Here is a 20408-nt window from a genome sequence, read left to right as displayed (position 1 = left end):
GTCAGCTTTTGCTTGTACAAATCAGAAATGGGACTGTCAGACTTCAGACAGTGTGGAACAGTAATAAATACTTTTATTGATATAAATTCCTAAGTGGAATATAGAAACAAGAAGTTACATTTAATGTGAAAAAATACAGCATCTTGATTTTTTTTAAGAAGTACGCTGAGAGAAGTACTTCTTTAGCACTTGGAAAGAAGTTCTGTGATTTCCTCATTTGTTTTGTCATGCAGGTGATTAATGCTGCAGAAGGCAAGTAAACTCAAGAAGTTCTCCGGCTATAAAAATATATTTCAGTTCAGTTGTGTTACATATAATTATGACAATTAGCATGAATTCTGAAGACAGGGAAACTGCAGTTGTGAAAATAATTTTTTTAACACATAAAAAATAGCTAAGATATAAGCAATGAAAAGAATACATGTGCCATCTTGCCCCATGAAGGAGTACGTTCTGCCTGGTGCAGCAGAACAGTACAAACTCTTTCAACACCTACACCTCTGTGAAGCCAGCAGGACTTTTTGCTTGCTGAGTTAATGGATAGAACTGGTGTATAAAGGGGTGCATAGGAATGAATGCAAGGTGAGTTTTTTGATACAGCATTGTGTGACTGCAGGAGGACTCGCACAGCACAGGCAGGCATGCTTTCTCAGAAGGGGAAGGCTGCTTTTGAAATTGAAATAATCTTTCTCAGTATTTCATGTGTAAGAAAACACAATGCTCGAACTGTAGACAGAACAAACTTCCACAAGGAAAGCAAAGAAGACAAATTGTAAATAATTTTCAATATCAACCTTCCATTTCAGAAGAATTACTCATTTGCTTATGTTATGGTCACTTATGAGAAGTATTGCAAACTTGTCAGATTTTGACTCTTGGCATACACATTAATGCATCTGCCTCAAGTCCAACAGAACATTCCTTGCCCCTCAGCAAGCTAATGGCATGCATAATGCTCAAAGGATGAGTTCCTCCTAACAGCATATAGTATGCAGATTGAATAGATGGTCTTTCTCCAGAAAAACTTAGCTAAATAAGCATTGATACATATATTTTTCCTTTTAAAGTATTTCTCTTCTGCATAGATTACAGGATTTTTCCATAAAGTTTAAAAAAATGGCTATGCTTGCTCTAAAAATTTAAGTTTACATGGGTATCTGCTGTCAAAAACAGACTATTCAAATAACAAATGAGGTTCACTTCCTCAGAATGTGTAAATGTCTCAGCTTAAACTTTCAACAGCTGAAAGACAATACCATTGACACATACCTGGCACTAGTTACTCGGGTTTATTTTTTCCTGGAAAGCAGTTTTGGGCGACAGAGTGGCGTCCGGGTTTCCCAGGTTGTTGTGCTGACAAACTGCAGTGGTGGTAAAGGCAGGGAGTCTGACAAAATCTCATTAATCATTTTAAATTAAATCCAACATTCCACTCCAACACTGCCAAGAAGAAAGCTAACTTTTACAAATGAATACTCTCTCTGAAAATAACTGGTATCCTGACTGTACTGCTTTCACAAAAACATGCTTGATTTCTGTTAGGTACACATACACTATTTTTAAGCATAAAAAAATGCATTTTTTTTTTATTTCTAGGAATCTGAAAAGTGCTTTTTGCTTGTTTTCTTTATTAGGGTCTACCAGTGAACCACACAACTGAAAATCAGGAGCCTCTTCTTTCTGTCAGTGAAGTTTTTTGCTTTTCTAATATTTTAAGTACAGAAAGTTTGTTTTTAATGCAAGTAAATTTCACATAGGAAATGGAAGTATTTTGTTTAAATATTTTTTCTACGCATATTTACATGAATAAGAAAGGAAAACGGCAAATTTACTAACATTAATATAAGCAAAAACACTGAGGTGACAAAGGAACAATGTGATCTCTTAGGTATTTTCCAGACACACTTCCATAACTACTCCTAGCTAATTGATTATGATTTAATTACACATGGCAAGTCTAAACTTTAAACATCTCATAAGTAATATTAGATTATCACATAAAATTTTATCTTACTAAAATCACTATTACATGCGGATTATAAAAGTCTGTATTTCTCTTTAAGGCAAAATGAAATCATAATGTGCCGATGTGAGACACAGGAAATAGTTTATACCTGTTCTTTGCCCATTTTAATAGTGCTTTTGAGCTTAGAGTGGGAGATTTTACAATGGCAGAGAACAAGTCAACAGCCTTAATGTTTGTTAGTTTTAATACATCCATGAAATAACTGAAAAGAAAAAAAAGTCTTAATTCAATAGAGGGCAAGTAAATCTGACTTTCCCGAATACTTATTATAATTTTGACATTTTAATGTGATCAAATAGGTATACCTCAATTTTAAGTGCTTAAAATAAGACTTGTCTTCTAAAAACAGAGCTATTAACAATATCAGATTGCACAATGACTTCCTTAAACAGAGAACAAAAATATTACCACTTCAAAAAAAAGCAATTCCTGTTGATAAATTTATTTTTGTTAAAAACATTAATAAACTGCAGAATACTGAAGAAAAAATACTAACATTTATTTGTCCAGCTAGTCAGTTTATTTTCTTAAAGGTGTATTTTGAAACTGTTTACATTTTTGCTTTTCCCAGTGTAGGGGGTGGAAGGGAAAGGTTAAAGAGAACAAATTTAATTTTTCTTCCTAAATGCAAATTTCTCATGCGCTTGAAAATCAAAAAACACATCTCAAATTTATATTTGTTTGGGCTTCTGTATGTTTCAGCAGCTTTGATTTATTTTAAAAGTCAAAGCTGTATAAATGTGTTGTTTAGAGTTTGAATGGAAAGTATTTTAGACAGAAACAGAGTTTGAGAAAACATAACATCAGATGCTGTCTATAGCTAAGCCATGTGAATATCTAATATATGCCATATTCCTTCAATAAATGCAAACAGAGCCTCAGACTTTAATAAAAGCAAACATGAGCTGCATTTGAGTGACACTTTACATGGACACAGGTACACTCATTTTCCCAACATGAACAGAAAAATTTTCCTTCTGCCACATCTGTGTACACTGAAGTTACCAAACTTTCAGAAATGGCCATTCAGAACAATTCCAGTGTCTTTCAGGACAGAACAGTGAATGTTTGCAGGGGATGGGCTGCAGGCTCACCTCTTCCTCCAGTGCTGTGTACAGTGCATACAGTTAAGAGTTAAGGCAACACCACATGGCCAAAGTTCAAAGGGCATGCAGCAGTGGAATCACAATAGCTTGGGAATCACTTTGCAGCTATAAACATGATCATGCTCATGTAATTTGGCTTGAGATTCTGAGCCTAAGTCTTCTGAAGTGCTTGATTAAGTAGCTTTTTCCACATCACTTAGTGACACCTGGATCAATGAAGTATCATTATTTTAAAATGTGCGTGGAGACACTGAGTACATTGAAGAAAACACTGCCCTAAACTTTGTTTTTTAAAGTTTTTTGAGGACAACCAATATAATTTTTGTCATTTTTTTTTAAGAGTACTATTACACCTGATTAAGACTTTTTTTTTCCTTTTAAGACAGAAAATTGTTTACCTTCATGTAAAGTCTATATTGCTAAAATGCAAAAAATTACTTCTCAGCCACTTTAGAGCTAGACCCAAACTGGAAAAAAGACAGAAGAAATGTCTGTATTCATTAGTTGTTTTGTGGTTGCCTCTGAGGGAATTCACACGTGGCATGTTGTGATTGCTGTTTTCAGTTCCACTCTGTGTTAGTAACATAATGTACAACATGAGTTGGGTGCTAATCCTCTAACACTGTTCAAAATCCTGTTGTGAAGATTGGATGCTGTTATCTGCATGTCATTAAGGTTTTGTTTTCCCCTGGACTTGTCTTATGGAATCTTGAATTGTATCATCCTGTTTCTAATTTATCCTCTTGGCTGCGACACTGGCCTTGGAGTTTTCTAAACCTTGCTAATAGATGTACTCATCTATTCCAGAAAAAAAACATTTTCTATCTGCCTGAAGGCTTTGTTCTGTATCAGGTAACTGGAAATTAAGAGAAATGCAGACTAAAAATTCATACTCTCTTTCTTATTAGTGCAAAATCATAACTATCACTAATGTTAACCTACGAATAAGTCAGAAGAGAATTATGCCTTGCTCTGTGTTTGTGGTTTGAGGACAAAATATTTTCTAACAAGAAAAGTTCTAATTTCAAAATTCACTGAATTCTTCTTTTAAAGTGTGTAACCTTTGAGGAGCATTTCTTAGAAGACTAAATTTTGCTGTGTCCAGATCACTTAAAAGAGTCCAGAGACACTTGTGCTTTATAGTTGATTTTACAAATTACATTTAAAGTTTTCATTTTTTTTTTTCTGTAATACAGGAGCAGATACCTATGCCTTGAACAAAGATTGCCACTGTACCATATACTCTTAATTTGTGTTTGAGATTAATTGACCACTGCAGAATGCATCCTTGGACTTTCTGCAATACATGAAACAACACTGGGTGAGGAGTAGTTATCCTGAGCAAGGCAAGTGATACTGTAAACCTGTCTGGAACATGGCCACAATACTGCTGGCTCCTGGCTTTGGCTGTGTATGCTACATAAATGCAATGCATTTACACTTGATTAAAGGTAACATAATAAAAATGTACTTCTGCATGAATTTCAGTTTGTGGAGCAGAGCTATAACACTTGAAATAGCAGTAATAGCTACATCTTTTTCTACCCATCATTTATGTAGCCCTTGTATGGACTGTCCTTCTCACATCTAAAATAAACATAACACTCCCTAGGTGCCAAACAGAAAGCAGCAGCACAGGCAAAGTGCATGGCTATGAGTGGTCGTTCCTGAATTAAATTCTTGTCTGCAATAGGCTTTCTACATAAAAACTTAAATTAGTTCTGTTTTACAGATTAAGAATACCTTCCCACCTCACCTCATGGTATGGTAGGGAAAAAGAATACACTTGTTACCATGATGTATCCAGGTGCTACTGACAGCTGAATATTATGTAAACATACGTAATCAGGAACAGCTCTTCAACAACATTTATGTCAACTTAAGAGAAGCACTGCTCCGTGAGTTGTCTGAACAAAAACTAGGCAAATCCTCATTCAATTCCTGCACATGGAACAGCAGTTCTATTGCTAACCTCCACACTTCAGAAAATGTCAAGACGCAACCTAACTAATTTCTCAAGTATTTCCATAAATTTAGAGCTGTTTAAAATCTAGCTACATGATAGATTTAGAAAGTAATTCAGTATCTGACTCTGAAGAGCAGCTCTCCAATCCTGCACAGTCACTGCTCAAATCTTGCACTGTCAGTTTTTAACAGCTTTAGCAACAAGTCATCTGGTATAAATTTGCCAAGGCATTTCCATCACTGACACTTCTCGACCGAGAAAACCAGTTGAAAGCAGCAACACATTACTCACTCCTACCACTTTCCCTGTTCAGATTTTTTCTTGCTTACTGCGCTGAATAGGTGATTGTAGTTGCCCTGTTTCCCAAAAACTGGTATCTGCAAAAGAAGTTATGCATGTAAATAACATAAACCTCTCTGTACACTGCATGATTTGCCCTGGCTACCCCTGTATGGCATCAGGATTCAACTAAAACAGAGCCTGTAATCCTTAAAATTGAGTGAATAGCAGATTGGCAACATGCTGATTCAAGTTAATAAATATAGTATAAAATACCAGCTTAGATATTTTACAAGTGTTCTATTATCTCCTAGAATAAACTTTATTGTTCAGACCAATGTTCCTCTAACTTAAGTATCTGAGGTAGTCAGCATTGTAAAAAAAATGCAAACGAAAGTCAAACACTAATTTAAGAGATAAAAGGAGAAATTTTAGTTAAAATACTTTACAATAAAATAATTATGATTATAAATCTCTTTAGTTAAATATATACACATTACATGGTATTCTAAAAAGAATGAGCTCATTAAAGTTTCAAGCAGATCTAATGCACAAATTCACCACTTTTCAGCTTAGACTGTAATGTCAGTTTAACATTCATAAATGGCTGTGTCAGACTAATGGCATTGTTTTGTGCAGAGCTAAAAAAAAATCATGAAAAAAAAATCCTCCTGTTCCCACAGTAAATAGATAGAAAAGGTAGTTTACACATACACACACTTACACACACAAACTTTGATTGCATACAGAGGTTAGAATGACCAGCACTAAAATAACCCCCATCTCTACAAAATAATTAATATCTTGAATTGATGTAGTTTTTGAAAATTACAAATTTTAAGTGCTAGCAAATTGTGCTTTTAGGCAGCCACGTGGCCAATAAGGTAGATGTTGTCATAAAGGTGCCCTACAAAATCTTCACTAATATTCTGTGCAGCTCTTCGTGTGTTTCGGATGAATTCCCTCTTTGACATTTTGTTCTTCACGTGAGGGCTTGTTAGATCAATCGAAAGTAGAATCAAAGAGTAACACAGTACATAAACTGCATCTAGACAAGAGAGAACAAATAAACAAAGTTTTAAAAAAAACTGTAATCATTAAAAGTATTTTTCCCTAAGAACATTATGGTCTTTATCATCTAGGCTCATATTTTTTTTATCTATATATACATATATATGCACACATATACATACAACTATTCAGAAGGGTATCCCAGTGAAATAAAGTTAAATATAGCAACTTTAAAAGTAATAATGTAAGCACACTGACAAATGAGAATTCACAAATCTCTTAATATTTCTACATAATCCAAAAGCCACTCAGGGCTTTAAACATTTTCATTTAAACAGATTCTTGAAGTTTGTGTAAATGAAAACAAACATCCTGCAAAAGCTTGTCTTTTAAATATGTAAGCAGTTGAACTGCTGAGAACTGCCTTGCCCAACCAATCAGAAATGCTTGTTAACTTGAATGTGGCTCATTACCCCCTTTCATTTCTGTGAGACTATTCACAAGGTAAAATATTAAGTGTGTAAGATACTGCAAGAGGAACTTCAGACAAGAAAAAAGCACAAAGTACAGACAAAAATAAAAGAAAGATAACATGGAAATAAACCCAACAAATCAGCTAAAAAGAGAATCTGTACATTTGGTTTTCTTTTGTTTTTTTTTCAACCCAAATGGAATGATGAGTCTATACTGAACCATTTTGTACTTTCAGAAATACTTGTTTAGGTGGTGATTTTAAAACTATCAGAAAGAGTAGCATCATCCGGAAGTATAAAGACTGATCCACTGCTCATTTTTGCTTACCAGGGCTAAGGCCAAGCTCTCTCATCAAGTCAGGATTACAAGCACAGAATCTGTGAGAGAACTTTGTTATGAGAGTTTCAAGGTACTCCCCACGCTCCTCAGGAGCGTGAATGTGTCTGAAGAACTCTCTCAGTGCATTTGGCAAGAACTGATTTCTGAAGTTGTGCAGCGTCACAAGGTCATCCAAAACATCTCTCCTGGCAGAACAAAAACCCGTATTATTAGAAAAGTTTCTTTTAACTGTTTAAATATGAAAATGTGTAGATTTTAAAATAAAAATTAAAGCTTTAGAATAACATGAGCTTTTGATTTTGCTAAAAGGCAAAATTATCACTAACAGCACAAAGATAATATGAACACATGTTTTTTGCCTATTTGTAGCCAAATACTATAAAAACGTACATGAATCAGAACTCAAAGTTTTTATGTCTATTCAATCAAGGTCTACATAGAGACTTTGCTTCCTTCAAAATTTGACAAAACCATTAAAAAAGACAGCAAAGAGAATAGATACAAGTATGTCACACATTTTGATGTCTAAGTAGAAGCTGTTGCAGGAGTGTCTTGTCAAAGCCAGGCTTCAGCTAGGCAAAATTTGCTCATGGAAGGCCATCAGGGTGTGCTGTTCTCAAGTGTTTTGCACTGAACACATACACAAATGAAATGTTCAGACCACATCTATATTGCCAGATGTGCAAAAGACAGTTGAAAAAAATTTGGAGGCAAATTTGAAGTGAACCTAAGAATATTTTTTGACCTGATTTTTACCTTGTTTGTGAGTTTCAACATTTAAAAAATTAGTTTTTATTTTTAGTGCCTGATTATACTCTGTTTATGAATGGAAGATAAATGGCAGTAGGAGTCACTAATGCAATCTCATCCGTCAGATGGTTTTTGTATTTTTATTATTGTCTAAAAATTGATAAATCTCAAGTTTTACAGCACGGGACTGACAGCGGTGATAACACTACAGACTCCTCTTATTCCTTTAGCAGTACAGGCGGAAGAGGATGAGAAGCAGGAGAGGATTCCTGCTAGAAGTGCTGTTTGCCCTCTGTTCTTCCTATTCAGGTGCAGTTACTATTCTCCTCCTCCTTCATGCTACTGCCCCACCCCAGCCTGATGGCATGAGAAAGCACTGTGGATATAGAACAGCATGCTACAGCAGGGAGAGTGCTCCCTTCTGGAGCTCCTGGTGTCTCCAAGAGGATGGTCCCTTCCATCTCTTGAGGTGTGTGCAACCTCCAATCAATCAACCAATCCAATCAGACAACCAAGTAATTAGATGATTCAACATTAGTTAAAAAGCTATCATCCCCTAGTAAAGTGAAAACTACTTTTTCTGAATAACACCCATAAGGGAAAAAAACCCATCAAGTCAAAAAAAGCAGCAAAATATCTATGTAAGATTTTGTGAGGATGTAGTATTTATTATTTATAGTTGGTATTTTTGAGCATTCTTATTAAGTGTTACAGTCACATAAATATTCAAACTGAGTAACTGTTCAGATTTAGCAGAAACATTACCTAGCTGTATTTTCTTGCCTTTTTACATCCTTGAAGTGGCCTACCTCTACATTCAAAGTATTGTTAAATGGGGCTGTACATTGAAAATTAATAGAAAAAGTCTTAAGAGAAGTTTGAATTACCTTTCATCAAGATAGATTCTCAGCTTCTTCCAATTCAGTGTTCTTGTGCAAAAGATAAACTTAGCTATTTCTTTCGGTGAATCATCTAGTATGCCTTTGGACATAAAGTAGTTGACTCCCTGAGATAAAATGCATGTACATATAAGTATGTTTAATCCTCATAATGTATTTAGGAACAAGTATTGTACCTCACAATGTAGGAATGAAATCCTACGAATTAACTGGTTTGTTTTTCAGAATGATTCCTCCTTCTCTAAATCACATTTCAACATGCAGAATACACTCTAAAATTATAAATCAAATGCAAAGAAACAATTTATTGTTATGGTTGAGATTTTACATACAGTCATAGCAAAAAATTTTAAATTATGAACCCCATAATGAGCATGATGGTTCTTTGATAATTTCTTTACAGTGTATATTGGTATTTTGCTTTTTATACTTTTGTAATAGTATTTGAAATGTTGCAGGGACCATAACTAGTAATTTCGTAATTTTTGCAAATAAGAAAATCTTAGCCATAATGTGCTTAGTCTTTAACATCTTTGTATCATTGAAACAGTAATGTTCTCACATGTATACAATGTATCACATTCAAATAGATGCATTAAATGCATTTGTTTAAATGTGTATTAATGCAAATAAACACAAGCACGCTGATTTTAAAGCATAGGTAAGTATCAACATATATAAATATGCATACACATAAATAAGAACACTATGCCTAACACAAAAATTGTTTAAAAACACAGAATTGCATGTAATTTATATTTATATTCATATTATGATTTCTGGAGTATTACACTTGGACCAAACACACATCTCTTACAGAATAAACATGATAAATTTGAAGTATTTCAGTGATATTCTGGATTCTCTCTGGTCATTGGAATAGCTCAAAAAATAAAACTATCTGCCTTACAATCTCAGAAATCAAAACCCAACTAATGGATTTAAAAAATGTTCACACTTTTCAACAGCGAAAATCTAAACCTGAGAATAACTAACCAAGTTCTTCCAATTATGTTTGGCAGGAGCAGGGAGCAATTCTCATTTGTTACCAAGAAGTGTTACAATACTTAAGTACAATGTATCTTGACTATAGCAAAAGGTTGAAATGTAAAATAAGCAGGATAGTGCATTTCTGCACAGAATAATGTACTGAGGTCACAACCTAAATCACCTTTAAAATACTTCTGAAATATTTTTTCATATATCTTTTAATATGAAACTTCACAATATTTTGTAAGTCTGCCCTTTTAGTTTAAATTACAGTGACAAAGATGTAGGATCAACCTGTCATTCAGTGTATAAATTTAAGTTCCCAGTGCTCTTGAATTTTGTGTGAAAAATTAAAAAAGGAGTGCAGGTTTGGGACATTTTGTGAACTGGCTTAGTAAAGCAAAGTTGTAGTTGCATCAAGCAGGAAAATAGTTAGAATATATGTTTAAGAACACAATTTAAAGGCCAAGAAACACCTGTAGCACTAACTAGCAATTTTTACCAGTCCATAGTTTTTGCTCAGTTATTTATAGAAAAATTCATAAATATTCTAGAAAAATATATAGCAGTTAATCAATATATATTTGTTTTGTTAAAATAGTGGTTTATTAAAATAAAAATATAAAGGTGTTTAGATAGGTAAAACAGAAAAAAAAATCTAGTAGCATTATGCCCTAATTTTAAGAAAAACCTGTATTCAGGATGACAACGAAGTATGTATTGGTCTACTAGCTTGCATTTCAGTTCAAACTAGATCATATTTAAGTTTGTTCATAATATGGATGGACAACATTATGTTGTAAGTACTTTCTTGAACCAGAGCTAAATAAGAAATTAAAAATGGGAGATAACAAGGATTTTGGCAATTTATGTAAGATGAGCAGCAGAGTATCTCCTTTAGATATATCCTGAGTTAATGAGATTTATGTGTTTGCTTCAGTAAGAAGTCTTAGCTTAAGGTAATACAAACTGAAGCCTGGCCTGAAGAGGAAGTCTTGGGTAGCATTCCTGCTGCAAGTAACAAACATTTCTGCAACATATCCAGAAAATACCTGGCATAGTAAAGAAGAGGCAGGATGAAAATAACACTTCTATAAGATAGACAGTGGGTTTGTTTCTCTGTGACAGTAAATGCTGCAGTTTCTTTCTCATGCACTAGCTCACAACTCAATGTAGGAGCTCCATCTGATAGGCTACAAAGTCTTTGCATTATTATTCTCTAGCTCTAATTACTTTTTCCCCCACCACACATAATCCTTGACAATACAGGTCCCTATAAATGCATTTTCCTCAAATCCTTCACAAGTAAACAGGCTATAAATTAAACATAATTCACCACATGCCATTGTTTTTAGTTGCTTTTTATTTCATCCTAAGCTATCAAAACCAGTTTGCAACAGTAGAAGCCTGATTTCTCTTTTAAGTTCTTAAATTTTTGGTCACAACAAATGAAATTTATTTACAAGATTTACAGCATGTCATTGAATATGCTTTTCATAACACTGTAAATACTACCTTGAAAACCTCTCAGAACCCTTCTTTCAAATAAATCACTTTTGGTAGCTAAAATAGCTGCTTGTGGCATATATACTAACTGAAATAAGTAGCCCTACACACTATTATAACCTATGCTAAGATTATTTATCAGTCAGCTGCTGATTCTCTTAGGAAATATTTGACTGCAGTCAGGTAGGCTGTTCTGTGCCATGATCTACCAGCTCTGAAGAGGTCTTTTTAACACTTGAGAAACACTGTGGAATGAGCACATACAGTAGTTTTAAAATTCTGATTCAGAGCACTGTAATGTTCTTTGCATTAGAGAATTAGGAAAGATGCCTTAAGCATACTTGCCTACCCTGTTCTGTGTGGCTCTATGTTACCTCTGAATTTCAGACAGCTCGGAATAAAATATTAATGTATGGAAGTGTTAATTTAAATTATATATGCAAATAACAATTGTAAGTATAGACTAATAGTAACAACAAAAGCCATTTGTTATATTTTTCTATGTTATTTTCTACAGTTGCTTCTTTTTTTTTTTCCAGGCACACAATGCTTGTTTCATCAGCCTGTTCTGTTACAGCACTGATGCTCCTTGCTTGTTTTATACCTGTTTCCAATAGCCTTTGGATTTGTTTATATCCATACAGGATATCTAAAATGGAAAACTTTTCCTTTTCACTGTTAGTTCCATTTCTGCATTGACTATCTTCTTTCCTAAGTGTAGTTTCAGAGCACTTCAGTACAGCAGTTAATATTCAAACTTTTGTACTTGCCTTTGACACCTTTGTTCAGAAATGCATACAAAACAACCAGACACATCCTAATTTAATGGTACAGGAATTTTGAGATCAGTATCTAGTATAGCAGGGTCTCAATTTCTGTTGGTGATTCTAGGTAACACTAACATTATTAGTAAATAATTAGATGTCTATGGCATTATTGTTCCCTTTTTTCTAGGGAAGTACACTATCTTAATATATCTAATGGTGCATCTTCTGGAACAATGCAGAGTATTGATGAGATACTATATAATGCAAATTTTTATGACCGTTTTACTAAGTATCAAGTCATTTGGTGACAAATGTGGACACATTATGTAACATACATTTCAAACAGAGTCTCTTTCACTGTAAGTCTAAAATACAGTCTCAGTGATACAAACTTATGATGGCAAAAATCACAAATAGAATGTGGAAATATTTTTCATTTTGCATAGAATCCATAATGAATAATTTACAAGATTAAACCACTCTGGTTTTAATGCAAAATTATCAAAAGGTTTCAGCTCAATGTTCCTTTCCAACTTTTTGATGAATCACACAAAAGAATTTCCTCTACAACATACACACAATATTCTTCAGACTGATCAATCAATGCATCTCAAAATCAGTGTGCTTAGTAGATCACTATGAAATGGGATAAGGTTCAAAAAACTTTGCTTAGAAATACAGCACAGTAAGCTTTCCATCATCTACAGACTGTCTATAATTAAATAAAGTCAGGTAGGGTAGCTTTATACAAGTGGCTAACAATTTATTATCAGGAAAAGGTCAGAAAAAGTTGGCCTCCCTATCAAAAACTAAGGGCAGCTTGTAGAATGAAACAATCAGAAGACCGAAAAGACAGGCTCAGTATAAGGACTGTCTTACTGTACTTAATTATTATGCTATGTAAAGGAAATCCTGACTTCATTGAAGACAGTTTTGGTACACTACAGATTCCAGAAGGTCCATAAAAATAAATACTATTAAATAGATCAGTTAGAACCAGTAAGGATGAAACAAAAAAACCCAGATCTTCTTTCCTGACCAAAAGATTCTTGTCTGTACCTTCAGTTTCAATTTTAGCTACATAGCATTGATCCAGGTAATAAACTTGAAAAAATATTTTGTAGAAAGTTAGAAACTGGATACAAAACAATGGGAAATACTTCTGGTTGCCTACAAATTCTGAGTCATAAGCACACGAGATGAAACGCGTGCTGCATGAGAAACATTTCATATATACCATACACTCTTTAAAATAAAATACAGCAGAAACCAGGTAGGCAGATTAAACAACATGATATTTATATTCAAGTGCTAATGCTAACAATAAAGCATCCCTCTCTCTAAAGAGACAAGAAAAACCAGGTTCCAAAATCTTGGCTAAAATGGTAGTGCCATACGAAAAAAACCCAACAAAACCAACCAATCAAATTAAAAAAAAAAATAGAAAAGGAAAAGAAAAAAATAAATAAAAGAAAAAAAAAAAACCAAACCAAAAAATTCAACCCAAACATGCACTGGAGGTTTTTTTTTTTCAAATTCCATGTCATGTGTTTAGGCACATCCTTTTAGCAGAATGTGAGCACCTGCTATGAATTATGCAAGCTCATGCATACAATCAACACGTTAAATTACAGCAGATATCACAACACCATGCACACAACAATGGCTAACCAGAGAATCCTACCACAAAGTGTGTAGATGCTCTTCCCTACCCCGTGAGCCACCGCTAGCTCTGGAGCTGTTGCTGTGGAGCCTGGTTACCCATTTTCATGACATGGGCGGTGTCCTTTGGAGAATCTTGCTCCTGTGGCTGTAAGTATTCCTATTTTTATAGTAATTTGATCAGGTCTGTTATCAAATGTAAAGCAGAGTTTGGCAGAAAATTCGGAGATGCAATTTGTAATAGTGGAATGTCATATCATATGTTTCAGTCACAGTGTCCTTATAATAATTACTCTGCCAATATCACAGTTGTAAACAGTAAAAGCAAGAGTATTTGTGAATTCTCCTGAAACTCAGGCCCTGAATGATTCCTACCAGGCTATGGCGCTCCACAGGGAGAGAGGAACAGAGCCCTTAGGAGATACCCTGAGGTTCTCATCTCTCATTGAAGCAGTGTTTCTATTGTAAAATATAACCATAATGAAGAAGAAAGAGTAGCATAATAAAGTTAGTACCTAATTTAAGTATGCTGTAAATTAGCTCTAATTTGCAGATCTTAATTTCCTTTAAAAATAATGAATCTTCTATTAAGTGCCTTTTCTGAAATCTCCAAATCCTTTAAACATACCAAGATTACTTTAAATAAGGTTGGAATATAATGGCACATTAAAAACTGAGATAGTTAAGTGAAAAATTATGTTAAAACAAATTCAAATACAAAGAAAAAATTGGACAGACAATACTGCTAGCAATATACTTAATACTGAAAACATATAAGTTACCTAAATATTGCATCTCATTTAAAAACTTTTACATTTATTACTACATTTATGAAAATTCTGCAGAAAAACAATATTAGTCACTCAAATGGCCAGGTGCTGATGGCTTCATGCAGTGTATCAGAGTTCAAGGCAGAGTTTTCACAGACAAATTACAAAATAATCTGTTCGTGACTGATAAAAGTAATGGTCTCTTAATCAAGCAGAATATGAGCTAAAGCAAGAACTTAAACAAAATCACTTTATTGTAGTGATTCATAGAACTGCTTTATTTATTTTACCCCATGGTAAAAACACAAGTTCACACTTTCTGTATCATATCAGCAGAGTGAAATTTGCTTCTAGAAGTGTTTTGTTTCATATCTCAATCCTTTTTCTACTTTGGATTTATTCAATTACCACTTCCATGTGTATGTGTAACTATATGCAGGAAGTTAACAGCATTTTTGTTCGGTACTGTGTACACTCTTTTCCTAGGAAACATGAAGCAGGAGCCTGGTTTTATACACAAAAGACTTTCTCTGTCACTTGGGCATTAACTGTCTATCTCCCAGGCAAAAGCTGTCTACTCTCAAACTGTTTTTTTCTTTGAAACGTGACAGACTGAAAGCAGAAACTGACTTTTCCAGTTACATGAACTTATAGATGGAAACCTTTCAGTTTGACAAGAAATATTTTTTTTTAAGATAAATTTATGTTGTTCTATAAAGAAAAATTATGCACAACAAACACCCACAGAAATTAAATCAAACATCTTCAGGATTGTTCAGCAGTGGATCTTTTTCATATTTCAAGATTTGCCCCTTCATAGTAGAACTAGGTAAAAATCCCCTACAAGAAAATGTGTTTGTCATAGAAGTGATCAGACTTTATACCTCATCCTGTTTTGCCTAAAGTGGAACCAAACTCATACTTTGCATTTTAACATTTTTATTTATGTAAGCTCATTTTTATGCTCTTACAGTTCACCACTGTCTCTTCAGTTAGGATATCTTAGGCCTTGTTCTTAATGTTATGAATTCCTGGCATCCACAGAAGTGTACAGAGCACTTAACAGGCAAGTCATGTAAATGATGTACACAGGTAAAATATCCAAAAAGACCAGAGTATGGCTGTAGCTCAGTATTAACCATCCCTACGGTAAAACAAACACCTATTAAAACTTTGTTTTTATTGGCTATAATTATAAAAAACCAATTACAATTATTGTAACTGTTTATTACTGTCAGCAACAGTTCACTTACCTCATCAGGGTTGGCATTAAAGGTGAGACTGCCCTCATCTAGCTGCATATACAATTTTCTAAAAGAAAATCCTAGAGGCGGATTCTTATTGTATATAGAACAGTGACCCCAAGTGGATTTGCACAACCTATGAAAATAGAATTAATCTATTATGAAAATTCCTTTCTGAATTTCATGTATTTTACAGAAGCAAAATGTAATCAATACTGCAAAGCTAAATACTCAAACTATAGAAAAAGTTAGAAGTAGGTTGCTGTAACAGTTATTAAATATTTGCCACTTTTTTCCTAAAACCTTCAATTATATGAATAATGTTTTCTTCTCATAGAGGTTTTTGGTGTATTTGAGTGCAACCTCAAAACATATCCCAGTAGGTGGTATCATAACAACCACATAGCAGAGACCTCTGGCACTCCTAGAACCTCGACATGGGAGACAAGTTGTTCTCCTGTGGTACTACGATGGATTAAAACATTTTGTTTCTTTTCTTGTGCCCCAGTTATGCAGTGAATTGGACACCATATCTTCACAAAATTATGCCATTAATTCAGCACTTTCCCCATCTGCCCTTCTTCACCCAACTCTTCTTCCTCTTGTCCTAACTGGACAGTCCTCTTGACCAGTCCTAATGACTAGATCCAGTCCAATCCTTCTCTAATATAACTTTACAGCTTCTTTCTCTTTTATTCCATCCTGACTCCGTATCTCAGTTTCATCAGTTTCTGTCCCTCATCTCAGTTCCTTTAATGTTACCATCTGCAATTCCCTTTCTACAGACTATAGATTCCTTATTGAACTGGTAGTTCTGCTTCAACACACCTGCTCTGTTACTAATTAGGAACAATGTTTAGGACCCAGCCAGTAGTCACTGGAGACATGGCAAAGATTCTGTTTTTTTATTCTGGAACCTGGGTCTTATTTGGACTGAGTCTGGAACTGCAACAACAGTACTTGCCAAAACTTAAACACACCCTTATATGTGTGGAATAGCGAAGATTTTTACAAAGATTATGCAAACTGAGATTTTTATTTATCACAGAATAAAGATATTTATTTATAAATCAGGACACATTTTCATTACCAAAAGAAATGTGGTTATGAATGTGAGTATTATTTGGAAAGATTTCACAAAAAAAGACTGAACGGTTTTCCAGAATGAACTTCAAGGAAAATACGCATTCCCACCCCACATGCTAAGAATATATACTGCATGCAATTAAGAATCTCTAATATCTTCCAGCTTTGGTCTAGGGAATTTATTTGTATTTATCGTGGGTTTGACACCAAGAACCAAGCACAGTACAATGCATATTGATACACTTAGAAGCTTACTGGTATCCTTCACTAGAATTCGTTTCCTGTCAATATAACAGTCCCCAGCTGCAGAACAATTGTAACTAAGAAGTATGCTGCATTATCCTTTTGCTAGGTTCAAAAGCATGATAGGAAGGGAAGCTGCTTAATTCAAATGCAGCAGGGCAAGGAAGTAGATGAGGAGAAGAAGAGTTGTAGAGCATTATGAAAGGAAAATAAACAACCTGATCAGCAACCCAACTGTTACACTAGTAATACTGCCTTTTAAAGGAGAAGAGAACGTTGTGAAAGAAGTTCTGCTGACCATCTACTCTAGAGATAAGTATGATTTCATGAGTCTTTCCTAGTGCTGTAAAACAAAAATACCAAAGAGTATGTTATTTACATTGATTACACTATTTTGTCTGAAAGAGTGTTCCTTTATTTATTTCCCAGACATACAAATTGTGCATATGTTATACATAAACATGTTTTAAGTGTTAGGCTGAAGAAATTTCACTTGATAAAAATGACCTTTTCTTTCCTCCCTCCATAACCATCTTCCAAAAAAGATACACCTAAGTTGCTACCAAGTGTAGTAGATGAATTATCATCTCTCCATTTGGAAATTTGGCTGAATAGGTTTGCTTGCTTAAGCTAGACAACTGTTTGAACTTCACAGAAGTAATGATACAAACACCTGAGATGTACTTTGAACTAATACAAAAAGTGAAGACAAGCCCCAGTTTTTACCCCATGCTATCTCAAACAGCAGGTGTATGATAATATCCTACCAAATAATGCCAAGCACACTTGTGTATGTAGTGATCTCCAGTCATCTCCCATTCTAATTAGAAATCCAGAATAACACTTTTTTAAATGATATATGTATCCTCTATATCGATCTCATTTAACTTAGGAAACCTTTGCTAAGGTTAGAAAGACAAAAAGCACTTACTGAGACAAATTTAAAATCTAATACTTTTTACTATGTCCAGTGAAACTTCTTTTTTTCATGCTTACCCTTGCCAGAGGAGCTCATCATTAGCAAGATCCTGCCAGACACATGATGCTAGACAGAGATCAGTTGCATTCAGGTATGACAAAATGGTAAAACTAAGCTCTGGTGGCAACATTTCCAGGTTAATGAATCCTTCTTGTTCTTTAGATTTTCTTGTCTTCAGCAGGTGGTAGATGTCAATGCCGCCTTGGGCTTGTTTGCGATGGCTTGTATTAGAAACATTGTTAGCAGGTATCCTCCTACCATGGTCCCTGGTAAGATAGCCTTGTCCACTGTATCCTTGCTGTTGCAATTGCTGGTTTCTAGCAATTCTCCAGAGTCCCTGACCCATCTGCGAGCCTGCTGGACATAAAATTCAAATTAGACCTTGACAGCTATTTGTAAACATTTGAAAGACAGACTCAGCACATAAGTAAAATCTTAGGACCAATCAGAATAAATAGAAAGTGAGTGCTGTCAAAGTTATGCTGACCAGGTAATCAGTCTTCATGAGGCAATATTGAAAACAAAGCCCATTAAAAAAACAAACAAAAAAAAAAAAAACCCAGATTTTTTTCAAAAGTTTCCATGCTTGAAGAGCTACAAAATTAACAATAAGCATATTATCTATATCCCATGCAAGTTAAGAAACCTTAGGCTTCAGAATATTTGGAATCTTCAGATTTCCTTTAAAATTTAATAAAAAAACCTTACTTAGAGTCAATAAAGTACTGTAAAACATAGGGAGAAGCAAAAATGTATTGGGTAGTACAGTGACTTAAAGTTTAATAACTTCAGTGATAATGCAGTAAGGATTTTGAGTGCTTAGAAACAAGAGAATAAGAATCTTTTCAAGCTTTCTTACCTAGCAATGTAACATAAAGCCTTGATAATAAGATACTCACATACTTATGCACAGAATATCACTGCAAAAATAGTATAAAAAGCCTTTCTTTTATGTAAAAAAAAATTAAAATATATATATATTTGCTATTTTAAGGACCAACTGAAGAAACTTGACAGAAGAAACAAAATGAGACAGAATTTAAACCAGTCTAGAACCAGCTGATGAAAATGCACAAGCTCTGCTATTTGTGTAGCTATTCAACAGCTTATATGCCATTTGTTAGAAGACACACAATTTTCCCAATCATGTAATTACTTTCAGCTTTGTAGTAATCCAGGATGAATGCTTTCAGAGCCCATCATAATAAAAGATAAGCAAACCCATTATTATAAAGCCCTTTAAGTAATGGCGTCAAACACTGTATTTTTAAATGATTTGAAACACGTATTTCCAATCTGCAGATTCAGTATGCCTCTCAAATACATGTTTTCAAACTTATAATATAATTTTATCTAATAACTGAAACCTCTTGATAGCTTGGCTGTAGTAACTACCGCAGTAAAAATAATATCAAGCTTGTTTACAAATCGCTGATGTTCTCTAGCTCTGTCTGCTATCTATCAAAGTCTGACTTAAATTCTAATCGTGTCTTCCTCATGTTACTTTGCTACTGCATAATAAATTCTTTTGCAGCGTTGACAAGCATGATAGGACGCTAAAAGTAATCTATATTAATGCTGCATTAGTGCTAGATTCTACTTCATTAAATAAAAAAAACAACATGCACTCTAGATATAAACATTCTCCACTTCATCGTAACTGAGCCCTACAGCCGCTGTTTTGCAGCCACAATTATCCCAACAGGAAAACGTTCCTTCGTTCTCGACGCAAGCCTATAGAAGCTGAAGCTTCGTTCACAGCAGCTGCATTGCAAGCGAGGCCTGCAGGTCCTCCGCGTAACGCGAAAGCTCTTCAACCTCGACTCGGGGCAACCAGGCTGGCGGGTGGAGGCACAGCCCGCCCCGCAGGCCCAGAGCCGCTCCAAGGAGCCGAGGGCCGCAGCTGCCTCAGGCCGCACCGCGTCCCGAGAAGCTTCGCAGCCGCGCCGCCCCTCCCCTCGCAGAGCGGCAAGGGGACCCGGCCCGGGCACGGCCGCCCCTCTCTCGGGGCACCGGTGATCGCTGCCCGGCGGGTGCCGCCCCCCGGCCGCGTCGGGCCGCTCCCGGAGCCCCGGCTGCCGATTGGCCGCGCCGCCCGTCCGTCCGCTCCGCGCCACCCGCGGGCCCTACCTGTGCCAGCTTGGCTCCGACCGCCGCCGCGACGAGCCCGGCCCGCCTCCGAGCGAGGGCCGCGCCGGGCGGGAGGGGCTGCGCGGGCCTGGCGGCGGGGGCAGGCGGACAGGCCCAGGGAAGGAGCCTCGGCAGGGAGGCCGAGCCCGCCGCCGCCGCCCCGCCTCCTGCCAGGACAGCT

The 20408-nt window shown here is 35.5% G+C and overlaps 1 protein-coding gene across 2 annotated transcripts; it reads right to left on the bottom strand.

Moving 5' to 3' along the window:
* Positions 1-12: 12 nt before the first annotated feature.
* On the bottom strand, positions 13-20403 carry FBXO8 (F-box protein 8). 2 transcript variants are annotated; one of them, XM_088055953.1, is made up of 6 exons: positions 20228-20403; positions 18115-18454; positions 15799-15925; positions 8839-8957; positions 7190-7386; positions 13-6425 (listed from the first exon to the last, which is right to left on the bottom strand). In XM_088055953.1, the coding sequence occupies exons 2-6, from the start codon at positions 18441-18443 to the stop codon at positions 6238-6240; spliced, it is 960 nt and encodes a 319-aa protein (XP_087912079.1). In that variant the 5' UTR covers positions 18444-18454; positions 20228-20403; the 3' UTR covers positions 13-6237. The 2 variants fall into 2 exon arrangements, with proteins under 2 accessions (XP_087912079.1, XP_005517688.1); XM_005517631.3 differs by having other exon boundaries at positions 18115-18451; positions 20228-20336.
* Between the last annotated feature and the right edge of the window lie 5 nt (positions 20404-20408).

Source organism: Pseudopodoces humilis, chromosome 6 (genome assembly GCF_049639895.1).
Source record: "Pseudopodoces humilis isolate 2021_Gansu_Grassland_sample_001 chromosome 6, ASM4963989v1, whole genome shotgun sequence".
Classification (NCBI taxonomy): domain Eukaryota; kingdom Metazoa; phylum Chordata; class Aves; order Passeriformes; family Paridae; genus Pseudopodoces; species Pseudopodoces humilis.
The sequence above is the reverse complement of the archived record's forward strand: the minus strand, read 5'-3'. Positions and strand labels throughout refer to the sequence as shown.